The sequence below is a fragment of the Nycticebus coucang genome, chromosome 10 (genome assembly GCF_027406575.1).
Source record: "Nycticebus coucang isolate mNycCou1 chromosome 10, mNycCou1.pri, whole genome shotgun sequence".
NCBI classification, from domain to species: domain Eukaryota; kingdom Metazoa; phylum Chordata; class Mammalia; order Primates; family Lorisidae; genus Nycticebus; species Nycticebus coucang.
In genome coordinates, this window is record NC_069789.1 from 23,464,509 (window position 1) to 23,488,522 (window position 24,014).

Here is a 24,014-nt window from a genome sequence, read left to right on the forward strand (position 1 = left end):
TTGTTGACCTTGGGAAGCAGTATATCCTTTTCACCATCTAACCTGAAGTTTGAGTCCACGTTCCACTCCTTGGTAGATTGTGATCCTGCAGTTAAATTCTCTAAACTGGAGTTTTCCCATCTTTTCAACCTACATCTAGTTCATAGAAGTATTGCTCCTAGCCAGGCACCCTCAATGGATACTCAGCAAATATTTGTCCCCTTTCTTGATAAGTCTTAAATATTAAATTAATACTTATCTCTCTAGAAACATTTGGGTTCTGTGTAACCTGTAATTACATGGGCTTTTTAATCTAAGTGGTTTTAACTGAAATTTCCTTTGCAACTTCTCAGAATTTCAAAAGAGAAGAGCAGAACTTCGTTGTACAGAATGAAATCAACAATATGTCTTTCCTTATTACTGATACCAAGTCAAAGATGTCAAAGGTATTACTATAAACTGTTTCACTGTTCTAGAAAATGTTTGAATATAACTTTCATGAATCAACTCTTTTTTTTAGATTTGTTCTGAAGATTTATAACTGGAATCTGCTAGATTTGGTAATGCTAGTCACTAATTTCAACACACCATACACAGCTTTTAGGGTACCTAGGATTTGTTTTAATGAGGAATGATAAGACATGCAGACATGAAAATGACTCTCGTGAATGAAGAAGTTTTTATTCACAGATCTCTAGAGCAAGGAAGCAGGACTCACCATATGGGGTCACGTGCAGAGGTGTCAGGAGAGGAAGCAGAGGGAGTGACGGGAAAATGTAGGCCCAGGCCTTTATTGTGGTTTCCACAGGAAGAAACAGGCAATACAGCTAAACGGGTTGATAACTGGCTCATGTGAATGCTTTCTGAGGGCTCTGCCTAACTGGGGCTGTGCTTAGTTGTTTGGTATCTGGCCCTGGGTTGATTAGGGCAGGTGAATAGTAGCTGAGAGAGCGTGAGCTTAGTAAGGAAGTGGGGTGTGGGTATGATTTGTATATGAAAGGTGAGCCCCTGCCACCTCCCACCCCCACCCCAGAGCAGAGGATTCATTTGCTTCTTTAGGAATTGCCCAGCCATAGGAAGGGCAGTCTCTCCAGGATCAGCAAGTCTCCAAGATGGTGAAGGAGGTGCATGATAGGGAAAGAGGCATCAGCCCCCTTGTTCCAACTCTTCTACTGGGCAGGCCTTTCTGACTCCACAGAGCACCGGAGCGAGCCACACTTGAGCTTCCAGTAGACCTTTACTATCTGGTTGCTGGATACATTTTGAATTCTCCTACTAGGGTGTTGGTGCTGACTGGGACAATTGGTTTGGAACTCTTTAACTAGGCAAATCACCTGAGGACCCTCCAAGGTGGTACCGGGATGGTTTGATTTTGCTCTTCCAGTTGTTGCCTGTAGGGGACAGGATGTCTTAGTTGCATGTATTTCTCCATAGCTGAGACTTCAACTCAGAGTCACTGATTCACTAGGATTGGACAGATATCACCTGAATACAAGACAGAGACACCTAGCCCAACCACACCAAGTAGATACCAGAGTCTCAAGCTGTAAGGGAAAAGCTGTAGTCACCAGTCTCAGCTCTTTGGCAAAGGGCTGCTTAATCACAACCACAAGAGCCCCCAATCCAATTTCACCTTACCTCCTCATCTGGACAAACGGTGAAAAACAGTCATGGGATAGAATCAGCGGAAAAACTCTGGCAACATGAATAATCAGAGTAGATCAACTCCCCCAAGGAACAACAAGGCAGACATACCAGAGATCCCATTCATAAACAAATGGCTGAGATGTCAGAAATCGAGTTCAGAATTTGGATGGCAAATAAAATTAACAGAATGGAAATAGAGTTGGAATTAGAAATTCTAGGAATAATTCAAAAGTTGTCTCAAGAATTCAATGAATTCAAAGACAAAATCACCAAAGATTTTGACACATTGAGAAAAGAAGTTGCATCCTTCCAAGATATGAGAAATACAGTAGAAACCCTCAGTAACAGAATGGATCAGGCAGAAGGAAGGATTTCTGACATTGAAGACAAAGCTTTTGAATGCTCCTAAATGCTCAAAGAGGAAGAGACGTGGAAAGCAAAAACGGATCATTCTCTCAGAGAGCTGTGGGATAATTCCAAAAAAGCAAACATTCGCCTTATAGGAATTCCTTAATTGATGAGGTTGCTTTGAAAGGCCCAGATGCTCTACTCCAAGAGATAATTGAAGATAACTTCCCAAACATGGCAAGAGAATCTGAAATTCAGGTAGCAGACAGTTTCAGAACCCCAGCATGACTCAATCCAAATAAACCATCTCCCAGACACGTTATAATTAACTTCACCAAAGTTAATATGAAGGAGAAAATATTGCAAACAGCCAACATAAGAAAACCATAACTTATAAGGGGAAGAATACTAGAATGACTGCAGATCTCTCTGCTGAAACTTTTCAAGCCAGAAAAGGATGGTCATCTACCTTCAACCTCCTAAAACAAAACAATTTTCAACTCAGGATCCTGTATCCAGCTAAACTGAGTTTCATTTATGATGGAGAAATTAAATATTTTAATGACATTTACATGTTGAAGAAATTTTCCATAATTAAACCAGCTTTCCAGGATATTCTCAGACCCATCCACCACAATGACCAGCACAATGCTCTACCACCAAGGTTTACTCATTCAGAAACTTTTGATCAAATCCCAACTTCCACAGTGGCAAAATGATTAAAAATGTCCACTGGACTTTCAAAAAACTCGACACCCAAAATACTACCAGGGTTATCAGTGCTCTCAATTAATGTCAATGGCTTGAATTGTCCTCTAAAGAGGCACAGGTTGGCTAACTGGATACAAAAACTCAGGCCAGATACCTGCTGCATACAAGAATCTCATCTTACCTTAAAAGATAAATATAGATTCAGGGTAAAGGTATAGGATGCCACCTATAATTCAGGCAATCAGAAAAAAGCAGGTGTTGCAATTTTATTCACAGATACAATAGGCTTTAAACCAACAAAGGTAAAGAAAGATAAGGATGGTCACCTCATATTTGTTAAGGGTAACACTCAACATGATGAGATTTCAATTATTAATATTTATACGCCCAACCAGAATGCTCCTCAACTTATAAGAGAAACTATAACTGACATGAGCAACTTGATTTCCTCCAGCACTGTAATAGTCGGGGATTTTAACACCCCTTTGTCAGTGTTGGATAGATCCTCCAATAAGAAATTAAGCAAAGAAATTTTATACTTAACCTTTTCCAAAACATAGAAAAACAATCGGATTTAACAGACTTCTACAGAACATTTCATCCTAACAAAATTGAATACACATTCTTCTCATCAGCCCACGCAACATCCTCCAAAATTGATCACATCTTAGGTCACAAGTCTAACCTTAGCAAATTTAAAAAAACAGAAATTATTCCTTGTATCTTCTCAGACCATCATGGAATAAAAGTCGAACTTAATAACAAGAGGAAACTGCAAACTCACACAAAGACATGGAAACTAAATAATCTTATGCTAAATGATAGCTGGGTCATAGATGAGATTAAGAAAGAAATTGTGAAATTTATGGAACAAAACGATAATGAAGACCTGAACTACCAGAACCTGTGGGATACCACAAAGGCAGTCCTAAAAGGGAAGTTTATAGCACTGCAAGCCTTCCCAATGAGAACAGAAAGAGATGAAATCAACAACTTAATGGGACATGTCAAGCAACTGGAAAAGGAAGAACATTCCAACCCCAAACCCAGCAGAAGAAAAGAAATAACCAAAATTAGAGCAGAATTAAATGAAGTTGAAAATAAAAGAATTATACAACAGATCAATGAATCAAAAAGTTGTTTTTTTGAAAAGGTCAATAAAATAGAAAAACCTTTGGCTAACCTAACTAGAAATAAGAGTAAAATCTCTAATTTCATCAATCAGAAATGACAGAGATGAGATAACCACTGACTCCTCAGAAATTCAAAAAATCCTTAATGAATATTACAAAGAATTCTGTTCTCAGAAATATGAAACTCTGAAGGAAATTTACCAATACTTGTAAGCACGCCACCTTCCTAGACTTAGCTACGAAGAAGTGGAAATGTTGAACAGGCCTATAACAAGTTCTGAAATAGCATCAGCTATACAAAAATCTCCCTACATCAGAATTCTACCAAACCTTTGAAGAGGCACTAGCACCCATATTACTTAACCTTTTCCAAAACATAGAAAAAGAAGGAATACTTCCCAACAGATTCTATGAAGCAAATATCACCCTGGTTCCCCAACCAGGAAGAGACCCAACAAGAAAAGAAAATTATAGACCAATATTTCTAATGAATAGTGATGCAAAAGTATTCAATAAGATCCTAGCAAACAGAATCCAACAACACATCAAACAAATTATATACCAAGCGGGTTTCATCTCAGGGTCTCAAGGCTGGTTTAATATACGTAAATCTATAAATGCATCGCATAAACAAATTATAAAACAAAGACCATGTGATTCTCTCAATTGATGCAGAAAAAGCTTTTGATAATATCCAGCATCCTTTCATGATCAGAACACTTAAGAAAATAAGTATAGAAGAGACATTTCTTCAACTGATAGAGGCCACCTACAGCAGACCCACAGCCAATATCATATTGAATTGAGTTACATGGAAAACATTTCCACTCAGATCAGGAACCAGGCAAGGTTTATGGAAGTCTTTGCCATTGCAGTCAGGCAAGAGAAGGCAATCAAGGGTGTCCACATAGGGTCAGAAGAGATGAAACTTTCACTCTTCACAGATGATATGATCATATACCTGGAAAGCCCCAGGAGTTCAGCTACAAAACTCTTAGAAGTGATCAAGGAATACAGCAGCATCTCAGGTTACAAAATCAACATTCATAAATTGGTAGCCTTTATATATACCAACAATAGTCAAGCTGAAAAAACAGTCAAGGACTCTATTCCATCCATAGTAGTGCCAAAGAAGATGAAATATTTGGGAGTATACCTAACAAAGGATGTGAAAGATCTCTGTAAAAAGAACTATGAAACTCTGAGAAAAGAAATAACTGAAGGTATTAACAAATGGAAAAACATACCATGCTCATGGCTGGGAAGAATCAACATTGTTAAAATGTCCATACCACCCAAAGCAATATACAATTTTAATGCAATTCCTATTAAAGCTCCACTGTCATACTTTAAAGATCTGGAAAAACTAGTACTTCATTTTATATGGAAACAGAAAAAAACCTCTAATAGCTAAGACATTACTCAGAAATAAAAGCAAATCACATGGCATCATGCTACCAGACTTCAGACTATACTATAAATCGATAGTGATCAAAACAGCATGGTACTGGCACAAAAATAGAGAGGTAGATGTATGGAACAGAATTGAAAACCAAGAGATGAACCCAGACACTTAATTGTCATTTGATCTTTGATAAGCCTGTCAAAAATACAAATTGGGGGAGAGACTCCCTATTTAACAAATGGTGCTGGGAGAATTGGCTGGCAACTTATAGAAGACTGAAACTGGACTCACACCTTTCACCTCTAACAAAAATTGACTCTCACTGCATAAAAGACTTAAACTTAAGACATGAAACTATAAAGATTCTTGGAGAGAGTGCAAGGGAAACACTTGAAGAAATTGGCTTGGGAGAAAACTTTATGAGGAAGACCCCCAAGGCAATTAAAACAGCACCAAAAATATATTACTGGGATCTGATCAAATTAAAAAGCTTTGCACTGCCAATAACACAGTAAGTAAAGCAAGTAGACAGCCCTCAGAATGAGAGAGGATATTTGCAGGTTACGTTCTGACAAAGGTCTGATAACGAGAATCCATAGAGAACTCAAACTTATTAATAAGAAAAGAACAAGTAATCCCATTTCATTGTGGGCAACAGACTTGAACAGAAGTTTCTCTGAAGAAGACAGGTGCATGGCCTACAGACACATGAAAAAATGTTCATTATCTTTAACCATCAGAGAAATGAAAATCAAAACCACTTTGAGATATCATTTAACTCCAGTAAGAGTAGCACACATCAAAAATCCCAAAACTACAGATGTTGGCGTGGATGTGGAGGAAAGGGAACACTTCTGCACTGCTGGTGGGAATGCAAGTTAATACATTCCTTTTGGAAAGAAGTTTGGAGAACACTCAGGGATCTAAAAATAGACCTGCCGTTTGATCCTGCAATTCCTCTACTAGGAGTATATCCAAAAGAGCAAAAACCACTTTGCAATAAGGGTATTTGTACCAGATTATTCATTGCAGCTCAATTCATAATTGCCAAGTCATGGAAGAAGCCCAAGTGCCCATCGACCCATGAATGGATTAACAAACTGTGGTATATGTATACCATGGAATACTATGCAGCCTTAAAAAAGATGGAGACTTTACCTCTTTCATGCTTACACAGATGGAGCTGGGACATATTGTCCTAAGTAAAGTATGTCAAGAATGGAAGAAAAAGTATCCAATATACTCAGTACTTTTATGAAACAAATTTATATTTACTCACACTTTCTTATGTAAGATAGAGCACAACTATAGCTCAGGATGAAGGAGAGAAATGGAGTGGGAAGGGAGGGGGACGGGATGTTTGACAGATAAGGGTAAATAGTGGGACTGCACCTATGCAGCATATTGGAAGGGTACAAGTCAAATCTATCAAGTATACAACATAAATGTCTTAACACAATCAAGTAGATGAGGCAAGAGCTATATTAATTAGTTTGATGTAAGCACTCCAAATTGTATTAAAAAAAAAACAACACATTGTACCCCACATATGAATAAATGTATTCATGATCTGTGTGTATATGACTTAATAAAAGGGAAAAAAATTTTTTTAAAGGTGAAAATTTTGGAAATTAGTGATTATACTTGCCATCCTTGTTTTATTTTTTTCATTTGTTGCATTTGGCTATGTACATGTTTGCAATTTCGTCACAAAAGTATCATAAACTTTCTTCCTAGAAGCAATGTTTCCAGTTCAAACAATGAAGTCAACACAAACACTAGATACTGTTTTATTAAAGGAAACATGATGTTCATGTGTGTCTTCACATGGACAAATTTGAGAGTGACTGTGTCACCCATGGACGCACAGAAATTGCCATTGTGTCAGAATCATGAGGGGCTGTGCTGAACCTGGAGGGCAGCAGTGGGTAGATCAACCTGCATCATCCTGAAGGAGAAAGCAGCTCATTTCAAGTACAGATTTAGACCAGATGCAAATACAAATGCAAACCAGAGGAGAAATGATCTTTAACATCCTCGCAGGGGATAATTATTGTTTATATGGAGTGGCAGCTCCAAAATTATAAGAGAATGAGAAATACATTGAGGTCAGCAGACCGGTTTTGAATATGATAATCAGGAGGGGAACCACATTTTGACTTAAAGCAAAATGCACGTAGCTCATGAGGCAGCGAGAGGCCAGTGCATATGCAATTGGCCACACTGCCGTAGAAGGAGAGTGACCACATGTGCGCAGTGTGGAAGTCCTGCTTTGCTTTTGTCAGGGACATGTTTAATCACAGTAATGACAATATCAAGTGGATATTAGTGTCTTGTAATCAAATTGTTAGTTCAGGCCAGACACGGTGGCTCACTCCTGTAATCCTAGCACTCTGGGAGGCTGAGGCGGGTGGATTGCTTGAGCTCAGGAGTTCGAGACCCGCCCTGAGCAAGATCTAGACCCTGGCTCTACTAAAAGTAGAAGAAATAGCCAGGCTTTGTGGCAGGTGCCTGTAGTCCCAGCTGGTTGGGAGGGTGAGGCAAGAGGATTGCTCGAGCCCAAAACTTTGAGGTCAAAATTGTGAGCTCTGATGATTCCATGGCACTCTACCAAGAGTGACAGAGTGAGAACAAAAAAATGAAAATTGTGAGTTTGCATGTGATGGACCTGAGTGCATCATGGCACTTTCTCTTCAGAGGATCTCTCTCTTCCCAACCCTCCCCGGTGCTCTCTTAGCCCTTGGCCAGTTCTAACTGGGCACTTGGCTATTGTTCGGTAGCCCGTGTGTGCGACTTCTTTAGACCGTCTGTTCTTCAAGGACAGGAAACTTATTTACTTGGTTACTCCAAAGCTCAAGATAGTACTGAGAGCAGAGATGCTACTCAGTTAATATGGATGAGTTAAATGATATCTTGACTTTAAGGAATTCAGAATTTGGTCATCAAATCAAGGCTCTGTTGTGTGTCTGGTTTTACTTTGCTTGTCCTGACCATGGCGGTGGCACAAAACATACAGTGTTGCTGCATTGTATGCTAGGATTACTGAAATGTTTGGTTTCATAACTTGTTCTAAAAACACACAGAGATGGCATTTATTACAGATTCTCTGTGTTTATTTATAGATGAGAAAAACAGAGTGGGTTTTTCCTGTTGCTTTATAGAATGGTACCTTTATTTTTTCTCAAGGTTTCATTTCTTATTGAAATGTAATCATTAGCCTTTGCCATTTAAAAGCTAGGATGATTTTTATAATTAGTATATCTAAAACATAAAAAAGAAAATCTTACTATTTTTTTTTTTTTTTTTGAGACAGAGTCTCACTGTGTCGCCCTGGGTAGAGTGCTGTGGCGTCTCAGCTCACAGCAACCTCCAACTCTTGGGCTTAAGCGATTCTCTTGCCTCAGCCTCCCAAGTAGCTGGGACCACAGGCGCCTCCCCCAATGCCCGGCTACTTTTTTTTGTTGTAGTTGTCATTGTTGATTACAAGGCCCAGTATGTGTGGTTGGTACCCTATTCACTGAGCTACAGGCGCTGACCGAGAAAATCTTTTCTTTTTTGAGGGTTTCTTTTTTGGTAGGCTATTTCAGAGTAGGAATATTAGAAATATTTTTGTAAATTTGTACTTAAAGTCCATGCGATAAACAGAAGAAATTAAAAACGTGCCCTGTTCATGGTGTGGTGTAAGAAAGAGCTCAGCTTTGAGAGGTAGACAGACCATGGGCTGGCTTGGCCATTTGTAACTATGATCCCTTCACTCATCCTAAACCCCATTGACCAGATAAGGAAAACGTCATGATGCCTGCCCTGGTGGATATTTGTAAAGATGAGAATAATGTGTATGTTGTACCTCATAGATCGTAAACAAACAATGAATTTTAACTAACGCCATTGTAGGAACAAACTTATAAAGTTCTCCCATCTTCCTCTCTCCCTCCCTGCCCTCTCTCTGTTCTCCCATCTTCCTCTCTCTCCCTCCCTGCCCTCTCTCTCCCTCCCATCTTCCTCTCTCTCCCTCCCTGCCCTCTCTCCCCCTTCCATCTTCCTCTCTCCCTCCCTGCCCTCTCTCTCCCTTCCATCTTCCTCTCTCTCCCTCCCTGCCCTCTCTCCCCCTTCCATCTTCCTCTCTCCCTCCCTGTCCTCTCTCTGTTCTCCCATCTTCCTCTCTCTCCCTCCCTGCCCTCTCTCTGTTCTCCCATCTTCCTCTCTCTCCCTCCCTGCCCTCTCTCCCCCTTCCATCTTCGTCTCTCCCTCCCTGTCCTCTCTCTGTTCTCCCATCTTCCTCTCTCTCCCTCCCTGCCCTCTCTCTGTTCTCCCATCTTCCTCTCTCTCCCTCCCTGCCCTCTCTCTGTTCTCCCATCTTCCTCTCTCTCCCTCCCTGCCCTCTCTCTGTTCTCCCATCTTCCTCTCTCTCCCTCCCTGCCCTCTCTCTGTTCTCCCATCTCCTCTCTCTGCCTCCCTGCCCTCTCTCTGTTCTCTCATCTTCCTCTCTCTCCCTCCCTGCCCTCTCTCTGTTCTACCATCTTCCTCTCTCTCCCTCCCTGCCCGCTGTCTGTTCTCCCATCTTCGTCTCTCCCTCCCTGTCCTCTCTCTGTTCTCCCATCTTCCTCTCTCTCCCTCCCTGTCCTCTCTCTGTTCTCCCATCTCCTCTCTCTCCCTCCCGTCCTCTCTCTGTTCTCCCATCTTCGTCTCTCCCTCCCTGTCCTCTCTCTGTTCTCCCATCTTCCTCTCTCTCCCTCCCTGTCCTCTCTCTGTTCTCCCATCTTCCTCTCTCTCCCTCCCTGCCCTCTCTCTCCCTTCCATCTTCCTCTCTCTCCCTCCCTGTCCTCTCTCTGTTCTCCCATCTCCTCTCTCTCCCTCCCGTCCTCTCTCTGTTCTCCCATCTTCGTCTCTCCCTCCCTGTCCTCTCTCTGTTCTCCCATCTTCCTCTCTCTCCCTCCCTGCCCTCTCTCTGTTCTCCCATCTTCCTCTCTCTCCCTCCCTGCCCTCTCTCTGTTCTCCCATCTTCCTCTCTCTCCCTCCCTGTCCTCTCTCTGTTCTCCCATCTCCTCTCTCTCCCTCCTGTCCTCTCTCTGTTCTCCCATCTTCGTCTCTCCCTCCCTGCCCTCTCTCTGTTCTCCCATCTTCCTCTCTCTCCCTCCCTGCCCTCTCTCTCCCTTCCATCTTCCTCTCTCTCCCTCCCTGCCCTCTCTCTGTTTTGTCTCTTTGCCATTTCTTTCCCTCACCTTCTCTTCTCTCTTTAATATAAATTAAATTTGTACTTTTACATCCTAAAAATATGATAAAATATAAAACACTGCTGACTATCTAACAATTACACACATGGCAAGGACTTGGAAAATTAATTAGAGGAATAAATGGCTAGGATAGCCAAAGATTTCCTGAAGAAGTGAGGATTTGAATTTAACATTGAAAGATGAGAGTTTCTTGATGGGTCATCAGGAAAGATTGAAGAAGCCAAGCTAATATCTCATTTCTTCTAGCCCTAGACTTTAGTTGAAGGCTAACAGGAACTATTAAGAATAAATAGTCTTCTTGAGGTTTTTCTTGCCTTTTTTATTGGTCCTCGATTAAATTAAAGCCTATTTTAGGTGAAACTGTCGATCATGTTTCTGGGTGTGAAGGGATAGATTGGGAAAGGGGTCAGTTGATTTCACTTTCCTTCTTACATATGCCCACGTATTAGCCATGTTATTACTTACTTATGTCTGATCCAAATGTTAGGGCACAGATGGAAATAGTGTGAAAATTCAGTAACTTTGACCATTCTGTTTACATTATTGGACAGCTCTTAGGAGCAAAGCTCAGTGCTAGGGTTTTTTTGTTGTTGTTTGTTTTGTTTTTTTTTTTTTAATTGCTGGGAATTCATTGAGGGTACACAGAAGCAGGTGACATGAATTGCTTTTGTTACATAAGGACCCTCTTATATTTGTGTCCCTCCCCCAAAAGGTGAACCCTATCTCTTGACCCCTCCTCCACACCCTCCCTCCTTCCCTTTCTCAGCTCTCCCCATCCCCTAATAATTAGAGAAATGCAAATCAAAAGCACCCTGAGATATCACCTAACCCCAGCAAGAATGGCCCACATCACATTGTCTCAAAACTGCAGATGCTGGCGTGGATGTGGAGAGAAGGGAATACTTTTACACTGCTGGTGGAACTGCAAACTATTACGAACCTTTTGCAAGGCAGTGTGGAGAATCCTCAAAAACTCAAATTAGACCTCCCATTTGATCCTGAAATCCCATTACTAGGCATCTACCCAGAAGAAAAAAAAAAGACTGTTATCATAAGGATACTTGCACTAGACTCTTCATTGCATCAATTTACAATCACCAAAATGCGGAAACAGCCTAAATGCCCACCAACTCAAAAGACGGAGACTTCACATCCTTTGTATTAACCTATGGATGGAGGTGGAACACATTATTCTTAGTAAAGCATCACAAGAATGGAGAAATAAGAACCCTATGTACCCAGTGCTAGGTTTTGAATAAGAAGGGACAAAACAAGTTTGGCCATGTCCTAATGGAGCTCCACAGTCTGCCAGAGGAAACAAATACCAAATAAACAAAAAGCTAATCAGTGTGTATGCAAGGAAAAGTGATTACTTGTAGGTTTCGTTTTTTCCTAGTAACAGAGATGTCGCACATAAATGTTAAAAGACTCACTGACTTCCCTTTCCAATTCTAGATTGCCTGTGGGATAGGGAGGGATTATTGTTTGTGCAAAAATACGAAGTCACGTGTCTAGAGTGTCTCAAAATTGAGCAATTTGAAGTTGCCTTTTGTGATTATTTGAACTATTTTTGTTAGAGTATCACTTAAATATTTATAAATATTGAAACCAGTAAAAGCTCCTTCTGCTTATACAAAGGTAGATACCAAAAGAACTTTACAAGTTAAAAATTAACGAAAACCCTAACACCAGCAAAATTTAGACGTTAGTATATTGGAAGGTCTTGTTTTGCTGAAACTAAATTACCAGTATTAGCTAGAGGTTATGTTTGCATAATTTGTATCAATTTGTTTCATTTTTAAGATGATGGGTTCTCATTTGGGTAATTATTTTTTTATCATTTTAATTACGTTTCCTTTTGAAAAAAGAGCTCATTTTAAACCATGGATCCATTATTTTCATGGATTAATCAATTTAATAGTATAGATAGTTATTCATCTATCCTGTCTTTTTCTAATGAACTTACTGAGAATAATCTCTTACATGTTGGTACATATAAAAATGGAATCCATGCAATAACATCTTTTTGGAAAATAAATACGATTCTTATCGCGATGGTTGAGAAAGTTATAGGGTAGATATATCAATATGTGATATATGTGATTATATATATTTTATGACATATTTTTAACATAATAGTAAGCTATCATTATTGTTGCTGAAACTCAACTGTGCTGAGAAGTTTGAACATCACACTGTAATACAGTTCACCTTTCAAATGAAGCCAATCTTATTTGTATATTAAATTCTGTTTCCCTTCTTTCCCAAGATGATTACAATATGTCATTATCATGAAATTACATTGCAAGTTTGAATTATTGCTACAAAATATTCAACGTGTACAAAATAGTGGCTATGTGACAATTATTTTAATTTCAAGCTTAGAACTTGCCCTCATAATAGAAAAGGAATCCTTATCACCCAGTGAAAATTAGACTCTGTCATCTGAGGTGACCCTGTGGCACCAGCATAAGCCTCAGAAACATCACAAGAGAGCCCTGAAGTAGCCTGGCAGTGTTCAGTTGTAAAGTAGTTATTTAGAGAGTCCTGAATATTTATGAGAATACTGATTAGTATATTATTTCTTTTTCTGCTAGAGAGGAATGAAGGCTCTGGAAAGATAAGTTGCAGATTATGTAAAAGAAAAATCTATTTTATAATTTTATGCATATTATTACATTTATATACAAATACATATATGTATACATGTAATATACATATATGTAATAATGTACAAAATTATTCTAAAATAGATTATATGTACATGTATATTACATGTATTATATACATATATTCATGTATCATATTACATATTATATATATATTTCAAAGCCAGCATTTGTCGAAAATAAAAATAAACCCTTGATTCTTAAATTTCTTTTTTATAAGCATTGAAAATTAGAAAGCATACAATATCTGAAATTACCATGGGATTTTTTGTATTTTTTTGCTTCCCTAGAATTGTACTGCTCATTGTCCTTCTAAAAATTACCTGGATGATTGCTTTCTTGGCCTTTTGGCTCAGATCAAATGTAGTATCTGTTCTTATCAGCTTCAGAGTTACATGGACATGCATAGCAGTGAATTATAATAACCTAGGAATCTAAAAAGTAGGGCTTAAAATTAGCAAAAGGTGCTAAAAGGAAGAAAAAATTATTCTCAGAACAGTGGGATTTTCAACAATAGGGACCCACAGAAGGGGGTCCAAGGAGGACCAAGCTACGGTCAAGTTAGAGAAGATTCCTAGTTGCAGCTGTGAGAAAATCAGGCACGATCCCAGCACTTCCTCTCTCTTCCACAGGCAGCGGTTTCTGATCAGGAAAGAAAGAAAATGAAGCGCAAAGGAGATCGGTATTCCATGCAGACCTCTCTGATCGTCGCAGCGCTGAAGCGGCTGCTGCCCATTGGGCTGAACATCTGCGCCCCTGGGGACCAGGAGCTCATTGCTCTGGCCAAAAATCGATTTAGTCTGGTAAGTCTCCTTGCATCCCGGTGGGGTTGATCATCCGACCTCCTGACAATCAGTTCTTTGTACCACTTCTTTGTCTCATTCCCCTGTGTCAATATTTCATTTGCATTAAATGTTTTACTAAGCAGTTTTTCTGCACAGGCCTCAGGACTCGGATTCAAAGACTGTTTTTTTTTTTTAAGACCATTTTTATTTCTTTCTAAGTTATGTTAATCGCTTCCAGGGCACGTTCAAGAACCAAACAGAAAAGACACAAACAAACCTCTGATAGTGGCAAAAAGTAGAATTCATATGAACTCCTATCTGAAATTTGTGATGAGACATATATTCAAATTTAAGAAGGGCGATTTTTCAATGTTAGAAGCGTAATCTATTGTGCCAATTGTGGTTACATAAGGTGTTGACTTTTAAATCAGCCACTGTTTTCCTCTGCAAGCTTCCAGATTTAAATTTTCAAGATTTCTTAGGTCCTTTGTTCTTTCCATTTTATAGCTGTGCAGATGAGGATTTCGGAAATCCAAGTTGGAATTACTGTTTTATCTTTGTGTAGACCGGAAGGTGTAGTCTCTCTATTCCCGTTCCACAGAGAATCACAGAAGCATCTCTTCTGATGTGCAGAGTTTGACACGTTAAGAGGAGTGAACTGAGGGGACATTGGGGGCTTTGGGTGGCCTTGATGCAGCTCTCCTGGCCACTCTGTAACACTTGGTTCCCACGTGTGTTTTCCTTCCTTACCAGATCGTGGAGAACACTGATAAGGGTTAAAATAACTTGGTGGAGATTTGGGAGAATGCTGAGATAACGCTTGCCTTTGAGCCCAAGGCAACTTGCTGTTTCCCCCTTTCTCATTAGGATTTTTTTGTTTTGTTTTGTTTTCTTGTTTGTTTTTGTTTTTGTTCTTTGAGACAGAGTCTCACTATGTCACGCTTGGTGGAGTGCCGTGGCATCACAGCTCACAGCAACCTCCAACTCTTGGGCTTAGGCGATTCTCTTGCCTCAGCCTCCCAAGTAGCTGGGACTACAGGCGCCTGCCAGAATGCCCGGCTATTTTTTGTTGCAATTGTCGTTGTTTAGCAGGCCTGGGCTGGGTTCGAACCCGCCAGCCTCAGTGTATATGACTGGCGCTGTAACCACTGTGCTACAGGTGCCGTTCCCCCCCGCCCTCCCTTTCTCGTTATGAAACGCAAACTTAATACCACTGAATTCTAAGGTACTTGCTGTGGAGCTAGCGTGGGTTGCTATGTTTCAGCAGTATCAAGAAGTCATCTGAAGGAGCATGTCCCAAATTGTGGCATGAACCACACATATGCTGTTTGGAAAGAGGTGTGTGTTGCTTCTGTTGACTTGTGACAGTCGGTCCCTTTAGATAACATATGTTTCTTGACAGAAAGATACGGAGGATGAAGTGCGAGATATAATCCGCAGTAATATTCATTTACAAGGCAAGGTAAGCCCACTTTTCATCTTAAAGCACATTTAGTCTCCATAATTTAGTTAATCCCTCTTTAGAATAATGCTACAGATGACGTTACTTTAGCCATTAAAGTAATGAAACTATATTATCTTAATCAGTCATTATCTCACTTGCAAAGCCTTTTGTATTAAAATCTCCCCAAAATGATAAATTACATATATATTTTTTTATATGAAAAATTAGTGTTTCATTTTTATTTCCAATACTTACACAAAAGTAAAAATCATATATCATTTATTCTGTATACATTATAATGTTTTTTTACAATACAAAACATTACTTAACATTTTTCCAATATGACTACGTTAAATTATTTAATTATTACTAAAGTATTATTTACAATATCAAGAAGTATAACTGTGCTATAAAAATGTCCTTCACAATGAATAATATAGGTGGGTTATATTGTCAGAACCAATATAACATCAATATTTTATATGTACCTTGCTTTAATGTTGTATTAGAAGCAAATTGGAATCTATGCCCCAATTTCATGTTTTGAATATTAACTGTAGAAACTTCATGGATTTTTCTTTCAGGAGTTTCCTACATCTCAAGTAATCATGATTAAATTCTAAAGGGTTAAAAATGCTTATTGAAAATTAGTATTCCATTAGGTCAATATAAGAAAGTAAAAATGCATGAAATTAAACTTTAGTTTTAGCCTCAAACTTAGAATCACGCTTTTCTGTTAGAGAATATTTTGGCTTTAATATAAATATTTTTGTTAGTAGGCAAGGGAGCCACATATTTGGTATTAAGTAATTCACATTTTTTTTGTTGTTGTTGTTGGCCGAGGCCAGGTTTGAACCCGCATATATTTTTAAAGAAGAGATAGTCAAAAGTGGGGGAGAGTGCCACCAGTGGAAATAAAGATGGGATATATTATTTGCATGGCTTGGTTTGAGGCTTGTCTAGACACAGAGCCAGGTGTCTCTGAGAAACTGAATTTTATACCAAATGCTCAGGAATTAAATACATATATTGAAAAGTCATTAGTATAAAGAGATATCAAGAATTGTGGCAACAGAGGTAAATAAGTTTACCCACAGAATGGGTATATATTAACAAAAAAATAGATAAAATGAGTAGAACCTCTACTTTTTAATGATGTGTGAAAGAACTGTAGTTTTCACAGTCCAGTGAGCATTAACTATTGTTTGGACAATTTTTCATTCATCTCAGAGAATAAGTAATTCATTGTTTATGGAAACTGTGGTGTAATTTAAGAGGTCAGGCTATTATTTTGATGCAGCTTATTTACTTCTATTATGGTGTCCCAAGAATTTTTTTTTTTAATTATGAAAATGTTCAAATGTCAAAAAGTAGTAACAACGTAATGAATTCGTGCCTTTCTGGGTATTAAAATGTTTCTCTCTAAAGAGGCAACCCATTTAGCACTTTGGAGTCTGGTATAAAGGCAAAACACGCTTTCACAATATTTATGGTGCATAAATATCTAGTGGAAATGTCGTGTGGACTTTAACATGTACTCACTCATACATCTGGCACTCCCTCTCTCAGTGGAGGAGATTAATTACTATTAGAGTATGATCTCTTTTCAGATAGCCAAAAGGTTTTGAACATTTTGTGAAATGTTCATAAAGCCTCCCATTGAACCTCAAGCCAAGAGTTTACACTACAAACATTTTTCCCCGTTGGGGAGAGGCACTAAGTGTTTTTACATACCTGGGTGTTTTAGGAGATTATGTATCCCCAGCCTCTGAAATCCACTCTCTTGGCAAAATTTCAATAGACTATACAGTATTATTAACTATAGTCACCATGGTATGTTAGTTTGAACTTCTGCCTCCTGCATAGAGATTTCTTTTTTTTTTTTTTTTTGATACAGATTTTCCCTCTGTTGCCCCAGCTAGAGTGCAGTGCAACCTAAAATGCCTGTGCTCAAGTGATCCCCCTGCCTCAGCCTCCTGAGTAGCTGTGACTACAGGCACAAGCCACCATACTCTGCTAATTTTTAACATTTTTTTGTAGACACGAGGTCTTGCGATGTTGCTCAGGCTGGTTCTGCATAGTGTTTTAACACTGTGATCCATTCAATAAAGAACAGTAGAGCCATTCTTCTCCTTTTCAGATGGCAACCTTGTATTTTACGTACAATTCTCTTTGTTCTGCAGTTGGAGGACCCCGCTATTAGATGGCAAATGGCTCTATACAAAGACTTACCGAACAGGACTGATGATACGGCAGACCCAGAGAAGACAGTAGAAAGAGTTCTGGATATAGCAAACGTGCTCTTTCATCTCGAACAGGTCAGATTTTATATTGATTTCACCATATTTTCCTTAGCCACATAAAAAAATTTAAAAAAACAGGATGTGTGTTAATTTATTAACTATAGGTCAGAAAACATATGTTCAGTATATTTGCCGTGAAGATACGTGAATCAGTTGTACTTAGTGTCCAATAAACACAAGGGCTTATAATTTTTGTAACAATATGTAATAATGAATTTTGGGAGATTAAGGCCATTGTCTTACTATCTTTTTCAAAATATTTCTAAAATTATCCAGATTACTTAATTCTAAATCATTCTAACAAAAAATTCAACAGTTATACCTGATTTCAAATATTTTATGCTGATACTATTTTTATTACTGTCCAGAGCAATGTGTTGGAGATATTCTCATTTACTGGTTTAATATTTGGTATTTATTAATTATTTATTATTAAACAAATTAATATTTGTTTTCTTTTTCGTCCCTTTGCTTCATCTTCCCTTTTACTAGAGATATTCTTTTTTTTTTGGCCGGGGCTGGGTTTGAACCCGCCACCTTCGGCATATGGGACCGGCGCTCTACCCCTTTGAGCCACAGGCGCCGCCCCACTAGAGATATTCTTAAGGTAATTTTGTTTGAGACCAGGAACAAATTACATTTGGAGAAAAGCAATGCCTTGATATTAAAATCACATGAGAAAAGTGTTTTTAGATTTTTTTTTCAGTTGTGTCTTTTGTTACGTTACAAAGCTCAGTGTGTGTTTAATTTTTCTTATTTGTGCAAGAATTTCCAAAACAGTAATATTGGAAACACCCTCTGGCTTAGGAAATTCCTACACCACAGAGACTTCTCATGAAGTGCGTTCAGCAAATGACACCAGCATGAAGGAGGTCCCTGTGACCCCAGTGCTGTGACCTGTCACTGGGCCCTTGTGAAAGTATCTGCCTGACCTGGTTATCTTATAGTGAACACGAAATAATATGATGCCCTGAGTCATCTCAGGAACTTTGCCACCTATGTGTTTTGAAACACATTTTTTAACTTGATATCTCTTGCAGCCATATTTGAACATATGAATATAGCCATAATAAACATTTTTCTTGGATTCCTATTTTATAGGATCTGTGCTCCTACCCCTGTCCTGGCTAGTTAAATAACATAAGGCCGTCATCTACTGTAGGATCTTTTAAATTTCCTTCTTGCTTACTCAAATGCTCCCTGTAAGGGTCCAGAATCTGTGGCCTCCAGATCCCCAGGTAAAGCCACTCAACCAAATTCAAACTGCACAGGGGAAAAAAAAATCCCTGTATTTGTATTGTACAATTTGGATTCGGTCCAAAGATGGGACTCCAGGATCCAGAAGACCACATACGGCCCCAGGCTGCAGATGCCTTGCCCTTATAATATTTTCAGGAAATATCAAATAAATGCAAGTTATCCTCAATCAGCAGGTGAATAGGCTTAAGGTAATGCCATTTTAAGTGATTTATATAAAGTCATAGAGTTGTGTTTCCAGAATTATATCCCTATGTAGATATTTAAGAAGATTATAGTTAATTAAATGGCTGCTAGATGGCTATTTCTGGAAGCATTCCTCTGTCCTAAGTTTCTAATTCTTCCTGGTCTCCATATGCATATCTAGATTTGCTGGAATGAATTTTAGATGAAGTAAGCTTTCAAAAACCTGACATTTTATTATATTCCTGTAGTATTATATGTATATTCATAAATCTAATGGATCGTGATGAATGATGACGTTTCTAGAATGAGGTTCATTTTACTGAGCACACCTTCCCTCCGTGTAATGCCACGCGTCGGCGTGATGCTCAGCAATTTCTGGAGACCAGGTGCTGTCCCTGAGTTCCTGTGTCAGGCCCTAATAGAACATGCAGACACATAAACAGATACATGTGTAGTCATGTGGATGTGCTAGCACATAACATGTGCTGACGAAGGCATAAAAGGAGCCCAACTTACGTAGGTGTGAAGTGGGTGATCCCTGTGTAAATCTTAAAGGAGACATGGGGGTATATAGAAAAAGTTAAAGGTAAGCGGAACAGATTTTAGTTGAGCCACATAGTCTTCCAAATGTTAAGGATATGACAGACTAGGTTTATCATGAGAGGAGGGTTTCTGAGTAAAAAGAAATTGTCAGCTATCCTAAACAGAAAACAGCAAGAGCTATCTGTGTATAGAATTCATGCCTTACATACGACTATTCTAATGTTAATTTGTAACTGAGCCACAGAATATTTTAACTTGCTTAGAGACAGAGCAAAAACAGTAGGAAATACTTGTTGATTTAATTTATCTCAACTATCAGCAACCTTTATTGATTGCTTGATTGAACCGGAGTCTCATTCTGTTGCCCTGGGTAGAGTGCCATGGTGTCATAGCTCACAGCAACCTCAAACTCCTGAGCTTATGTCTCAGCCTCCCAAGTAGCTGGGACTACAGGCACCTGCCACAACCCCCAGCTGGTTTTTCTATTTTTAGTAGAGACGGCGTCTTGTTCTTGCTTAGGCTGGTCTCGAACTCCTGAGTTCAAGCATTCTACCTGTCTCAGCCTCCCAGAGTTCTGGGATTACAGGTTTGAGCCACCGTGCCCAGCCTCAGCAACCTTTTTCTAGATGTGTATTTTACACTGCACATCTGGTAGTTTTTCTTGTGAGAATAGGGTGTATCCTTGGAATTTCCTATTACTGCAGCTATAGCCAAGCTACCATCAGCACATCAAGATGGTCAGGCAGTTTCAAGATACATCTTGGTGTTCACTTTCAGATCACAGATATTACAGATAACTATTTACTAGATTTATAGGAAAGTCCACTATATATGACCTTTAATGTATGATAAATGCCCTGCCAAGTAAGAAGCTTCATGATGGCAGGAACAATTCCTGCTGTGTTCTCTACTGTGCGTTCAGAGCCTGGGTGCTTCCTGTATGTTTATTGTCGCCTGTGTTGAGCAGAATGCTGCCTTCCCATAAAAAGTTCCCGTTTACAGATTCAGATCTCAAACTACAACTTTGGATTGAAATGTGTTGGGTCTAATTAAATAACACTATTATTCCGTTTTCATCTACCGTGTTGACACTTGATAATGAATTGTTGGTTTTTTTTCACTTAACACATTCATCAACAAGAAAACTGAAGTGGATAATTGTCCAAAATGTGTTTATTGATCCTCTGGGAAGAAAGGGGTCACAGATAGAAGTGCTTTTTGATTGAAAAATTTGTTAAAATTTCTAAACCACTGTAGTCCAAACACTGTTAGTATTTTCTTTGTCATTATTACATTCATATTTTGACCCTCTAGTGCTAAGAATAATAAATTTGGTTTTACTTTTTTAGCTAATGTAACATTTTTATTTCTTTCAGAAATCTAAATATACGAACTGGAGATATTACAATCTGGGAAGTACAGTGATCAATTGCCTAGAGATTACTAATTCATTTAGAATCATGTGTTGGGATGGTTTACTTTCTAATCCTTATTAATTAATCTCTTTATCTTCTAGGGTTCCAAATACCATTAGTGAAATATATACTTGCTTGCTTCTTTTATTACAACTTTTGAATTCTCATCCGTCGCTAACAAAATAGTGATATATGTTAACATTTTTGCAAAATTACATCCTCTTACTCCTAATACTATGTTCACAAGCCTTGTCATCTCTTCATCCTGTAATATTAAGGAATAGTAGATTTTTATTAGAATTTGGACTCTATTTGCGTTTATTGCTGTAGCTCTTATGATAAACTTGATTCGAAGGGATATGTAAATAAGAATCGGGTAATTTTTTCTGAATAGGCAGAAAAGATGTTTTAGAACCACAAGGAACCATAAAAAAACAAAGAGAAGGGGTGGCGCCTATGGCTCAAAGGAGTAGGGCGCTGGCCCCATATGCCAGAGGAGGCGGGTTCAAACCCAGCCCTGGCCAAAAACTGCAAAAAAAAATAAAAGAGAAGTTTGAGAGGAAGGGATCATGATTTTATATATAGAAGGGTTTATATCTCTTCAATTTTAGAGATGACATAGCTTCTGAAGTACACACTATTGGGGAAATATGATCTTTTTACTGAGGAAATTATGCAGCATTTAAAGCTATCTAAAATCTAGCTTTGGGTAACTTTTAGGATACAGATTTTTCCATAATGATTTTAAGGTATTTATGAAATCGGAATTCCAAACGGAAGTTAACTTAAAAAGGTACAGCTGTTGAATAGTATATTTTTGAGGGTTGATTGGGGTATAAATATTTATTTATTTGTGTCCTTCTATGTCAGGTGGAGCATCCTCAGAGGTCTAAAAAGGCTGTCTGGCACAAACTGCTCTCTAAACAGAGGAAGAGGGCAGTCGTGGCCTGCTTCCGAATGGCGCCCTTATATAATCTGCCAAGGTCAGAATGTTTATAATATTTATGATAGATTAAAGTTATTTTTCCCTAACAAGTGACAGGGTGCCTGGGATTTACATTACCATGAACGCAGTAGTCTAGGACGGGCGGAAGAGATCAGGGGGTTCTTCTGTGTGATTCTTGACTGATTTTATTGGGTATTTTCGGAGACCTGTGATCTGCAGGGTCATTGTTAAATGATTCATGTGCTGAGCAGTATCTGTCTGTTCACATCCACATGAGGCAACACAGAGTAATGAGGAATTCGTCTTTGACATCACACTTTCCTTAATTTGACTCCTGGCCTCTCACCTTCCCCACTCTATGACATAGGTCACATAACTTAGCTGACTTGGTTGCAGTTTTCTCATCCCTATTATTGATCATACCTGCCTCCTAGAGTTCAGATCATGTTCTGGATTGACGTACGTACGTATACAGAATGCTTGGAAGTGAGCTACTGTGTTGACATCCCAGTAACTGTTAGTGGTTGTTATTGTTTTCATAATTATTAGCATTTGGGGAAAGGGATTGTTATGTTATGGGACTGACTCTGGGGAATGATGTAGGTAAATTTGACAGGCCCTCGCTTTCTCTTAGAGATTCAGCACACAGACTTGTTGCAGTTTTTTTTTTTTTGGCCACGGCCAGGTTTGAGCCTGCCACCTCCGGCATATGGGGCTGGTGCCCTACTCCTTTGAGTCATAGGTGCTGCCCAGCACACAGACTTGTTAACAGAGAAGTGACCCTATACATTCAAGTCCAGCTGGATGGCCTGGGTACCACTTCAGCCTTCCTGCAGTTCTTCTAAGAAGATGTGCTCTTTCCCACTCTGAACTCCATACATGTTGCATCATTTCTGGGTCTGTCAATCAGGGCTCAGCTTAGCTGCATGTCTTTTGGGGGAACATTTCTGACCAAGCCACGCCCTTATACTCCTCGCAAGCTGAAGGCTTCCTCCTCCATTTCCAAGACACTTGTACATACCTATAATTGTAGCCATTTCCGATGGTGTTGGGGCAATCTCTCTGATTCAGACTTTGAGATTCTTCAGAGTTTCCTGTTTTATATTTTCAGCACTGAGAAAAGTGAGTGGCACACTGACATTCGGTGCATGTTGGAGTGAATGAATATAAGGCAGGGGAAAAAACAACCAGAAACCAGAGAGAACATCATGTTTTCTCTTTTGCTAAGACAGCTGTATTTCTTGCAATCCTGTCACACTTGTGGAGTCTTCAAACCATGTGCTCCTTCTAAATTCTCTGCATAACTGTGGTATCGCCATCTAGTCAAATAGAATATTAGCTCGAAATCATATTCTCATTCCTTTGCTGGTTACTCCTATACAGTCATTCTCCAGGGCTTATCCGTTTTCCTTTGAATGACATCACATCCCCATCCTTCCCTCCAAAGCCTTGTACCGAGTTGATGACTGTCGATTTGAAGGGCACATCTACAGGGTCACAGAGTTTTCTCTCTCTGGGCATCAGAGAGCATCCATTCTCTCTACTGTGCCATTTTCAAATGATGTTCCTTATTCTAGTGGTTCTCCAGCCCGGCACTTTTAAGAGATATGCTTAAATGCACTTAAAAAATAATCAGGCCTCAACTTACTGAATCAGAATTTCTACGAGAGCCCAGCATGTGTGCTGTTTAAAGCTGCACAGGGGCGTCTGGCCTGCCCAGAAGACTGAACCCATCCTTTGGCACGCCTTTTTCACGTACAGGAATTGATGGTGATTTCCAGCCATCCCAGCTACCTCGTCACTTCCTCCGCCTGGTTTTCCAGGCCCTTCCTGCACCTCTGTGTTAATGTCTCCTGAGTCCTCAGCCCACTTTTATTATTATTAAGCTTAGCTTCCCATCTTCAGTGGGATCTCTCGGATGTAAAAAGCACTGACTCCCATCTCACTCTGTCACGTTTGATACTGTTTTGTGATGTTCCCTTATTGCCATAACGTTCTTTTCTCTCTTA

At 39.2% G+C, this 24,014-nt stretch overlaps 1 protein-coding gene and 1 pseudogene across 3 annotated transcripts in view; both read left to right on the forward strand.

The window, feature by feature from the left end:
* The window catches only part of RYR2 (ryanodine receptor 2), an 830,565-nt gene that overhangs the window by 698,449 nt on the left and 108,102 nt on the right, over nt 1–24,014 (forward strand). For all 3 annotated transcript variants that reach the window (XM_053605591.1, XM_053605592.1, XM_053605593.1), the window contains exons 69-73: nt 333–425; nt 13,759–13,929; nt 15,314–15,373; nt 17,539–17,673; nt 21,930–22,042. In XM_053605591.1, coding sequence (XP_053461566.1) covers nt 333–425; nt 13,759–13,929; nt 15,314–15,373; nt 17,539–17,673; nt 21,930–22,042 — 572 coding nt within the window. The remainder of the gene's footprint in view (nt 1–332; nt 426–13,758; nt 13,930–15,313; nt 15,374–17,538; nt 17,674–21,929; nt 22,043–24,014) is intronic.
* On the forward strand, nt 13,457–13,636 carry LOC128597743 (uncharacterized; annotated as a pseudogene).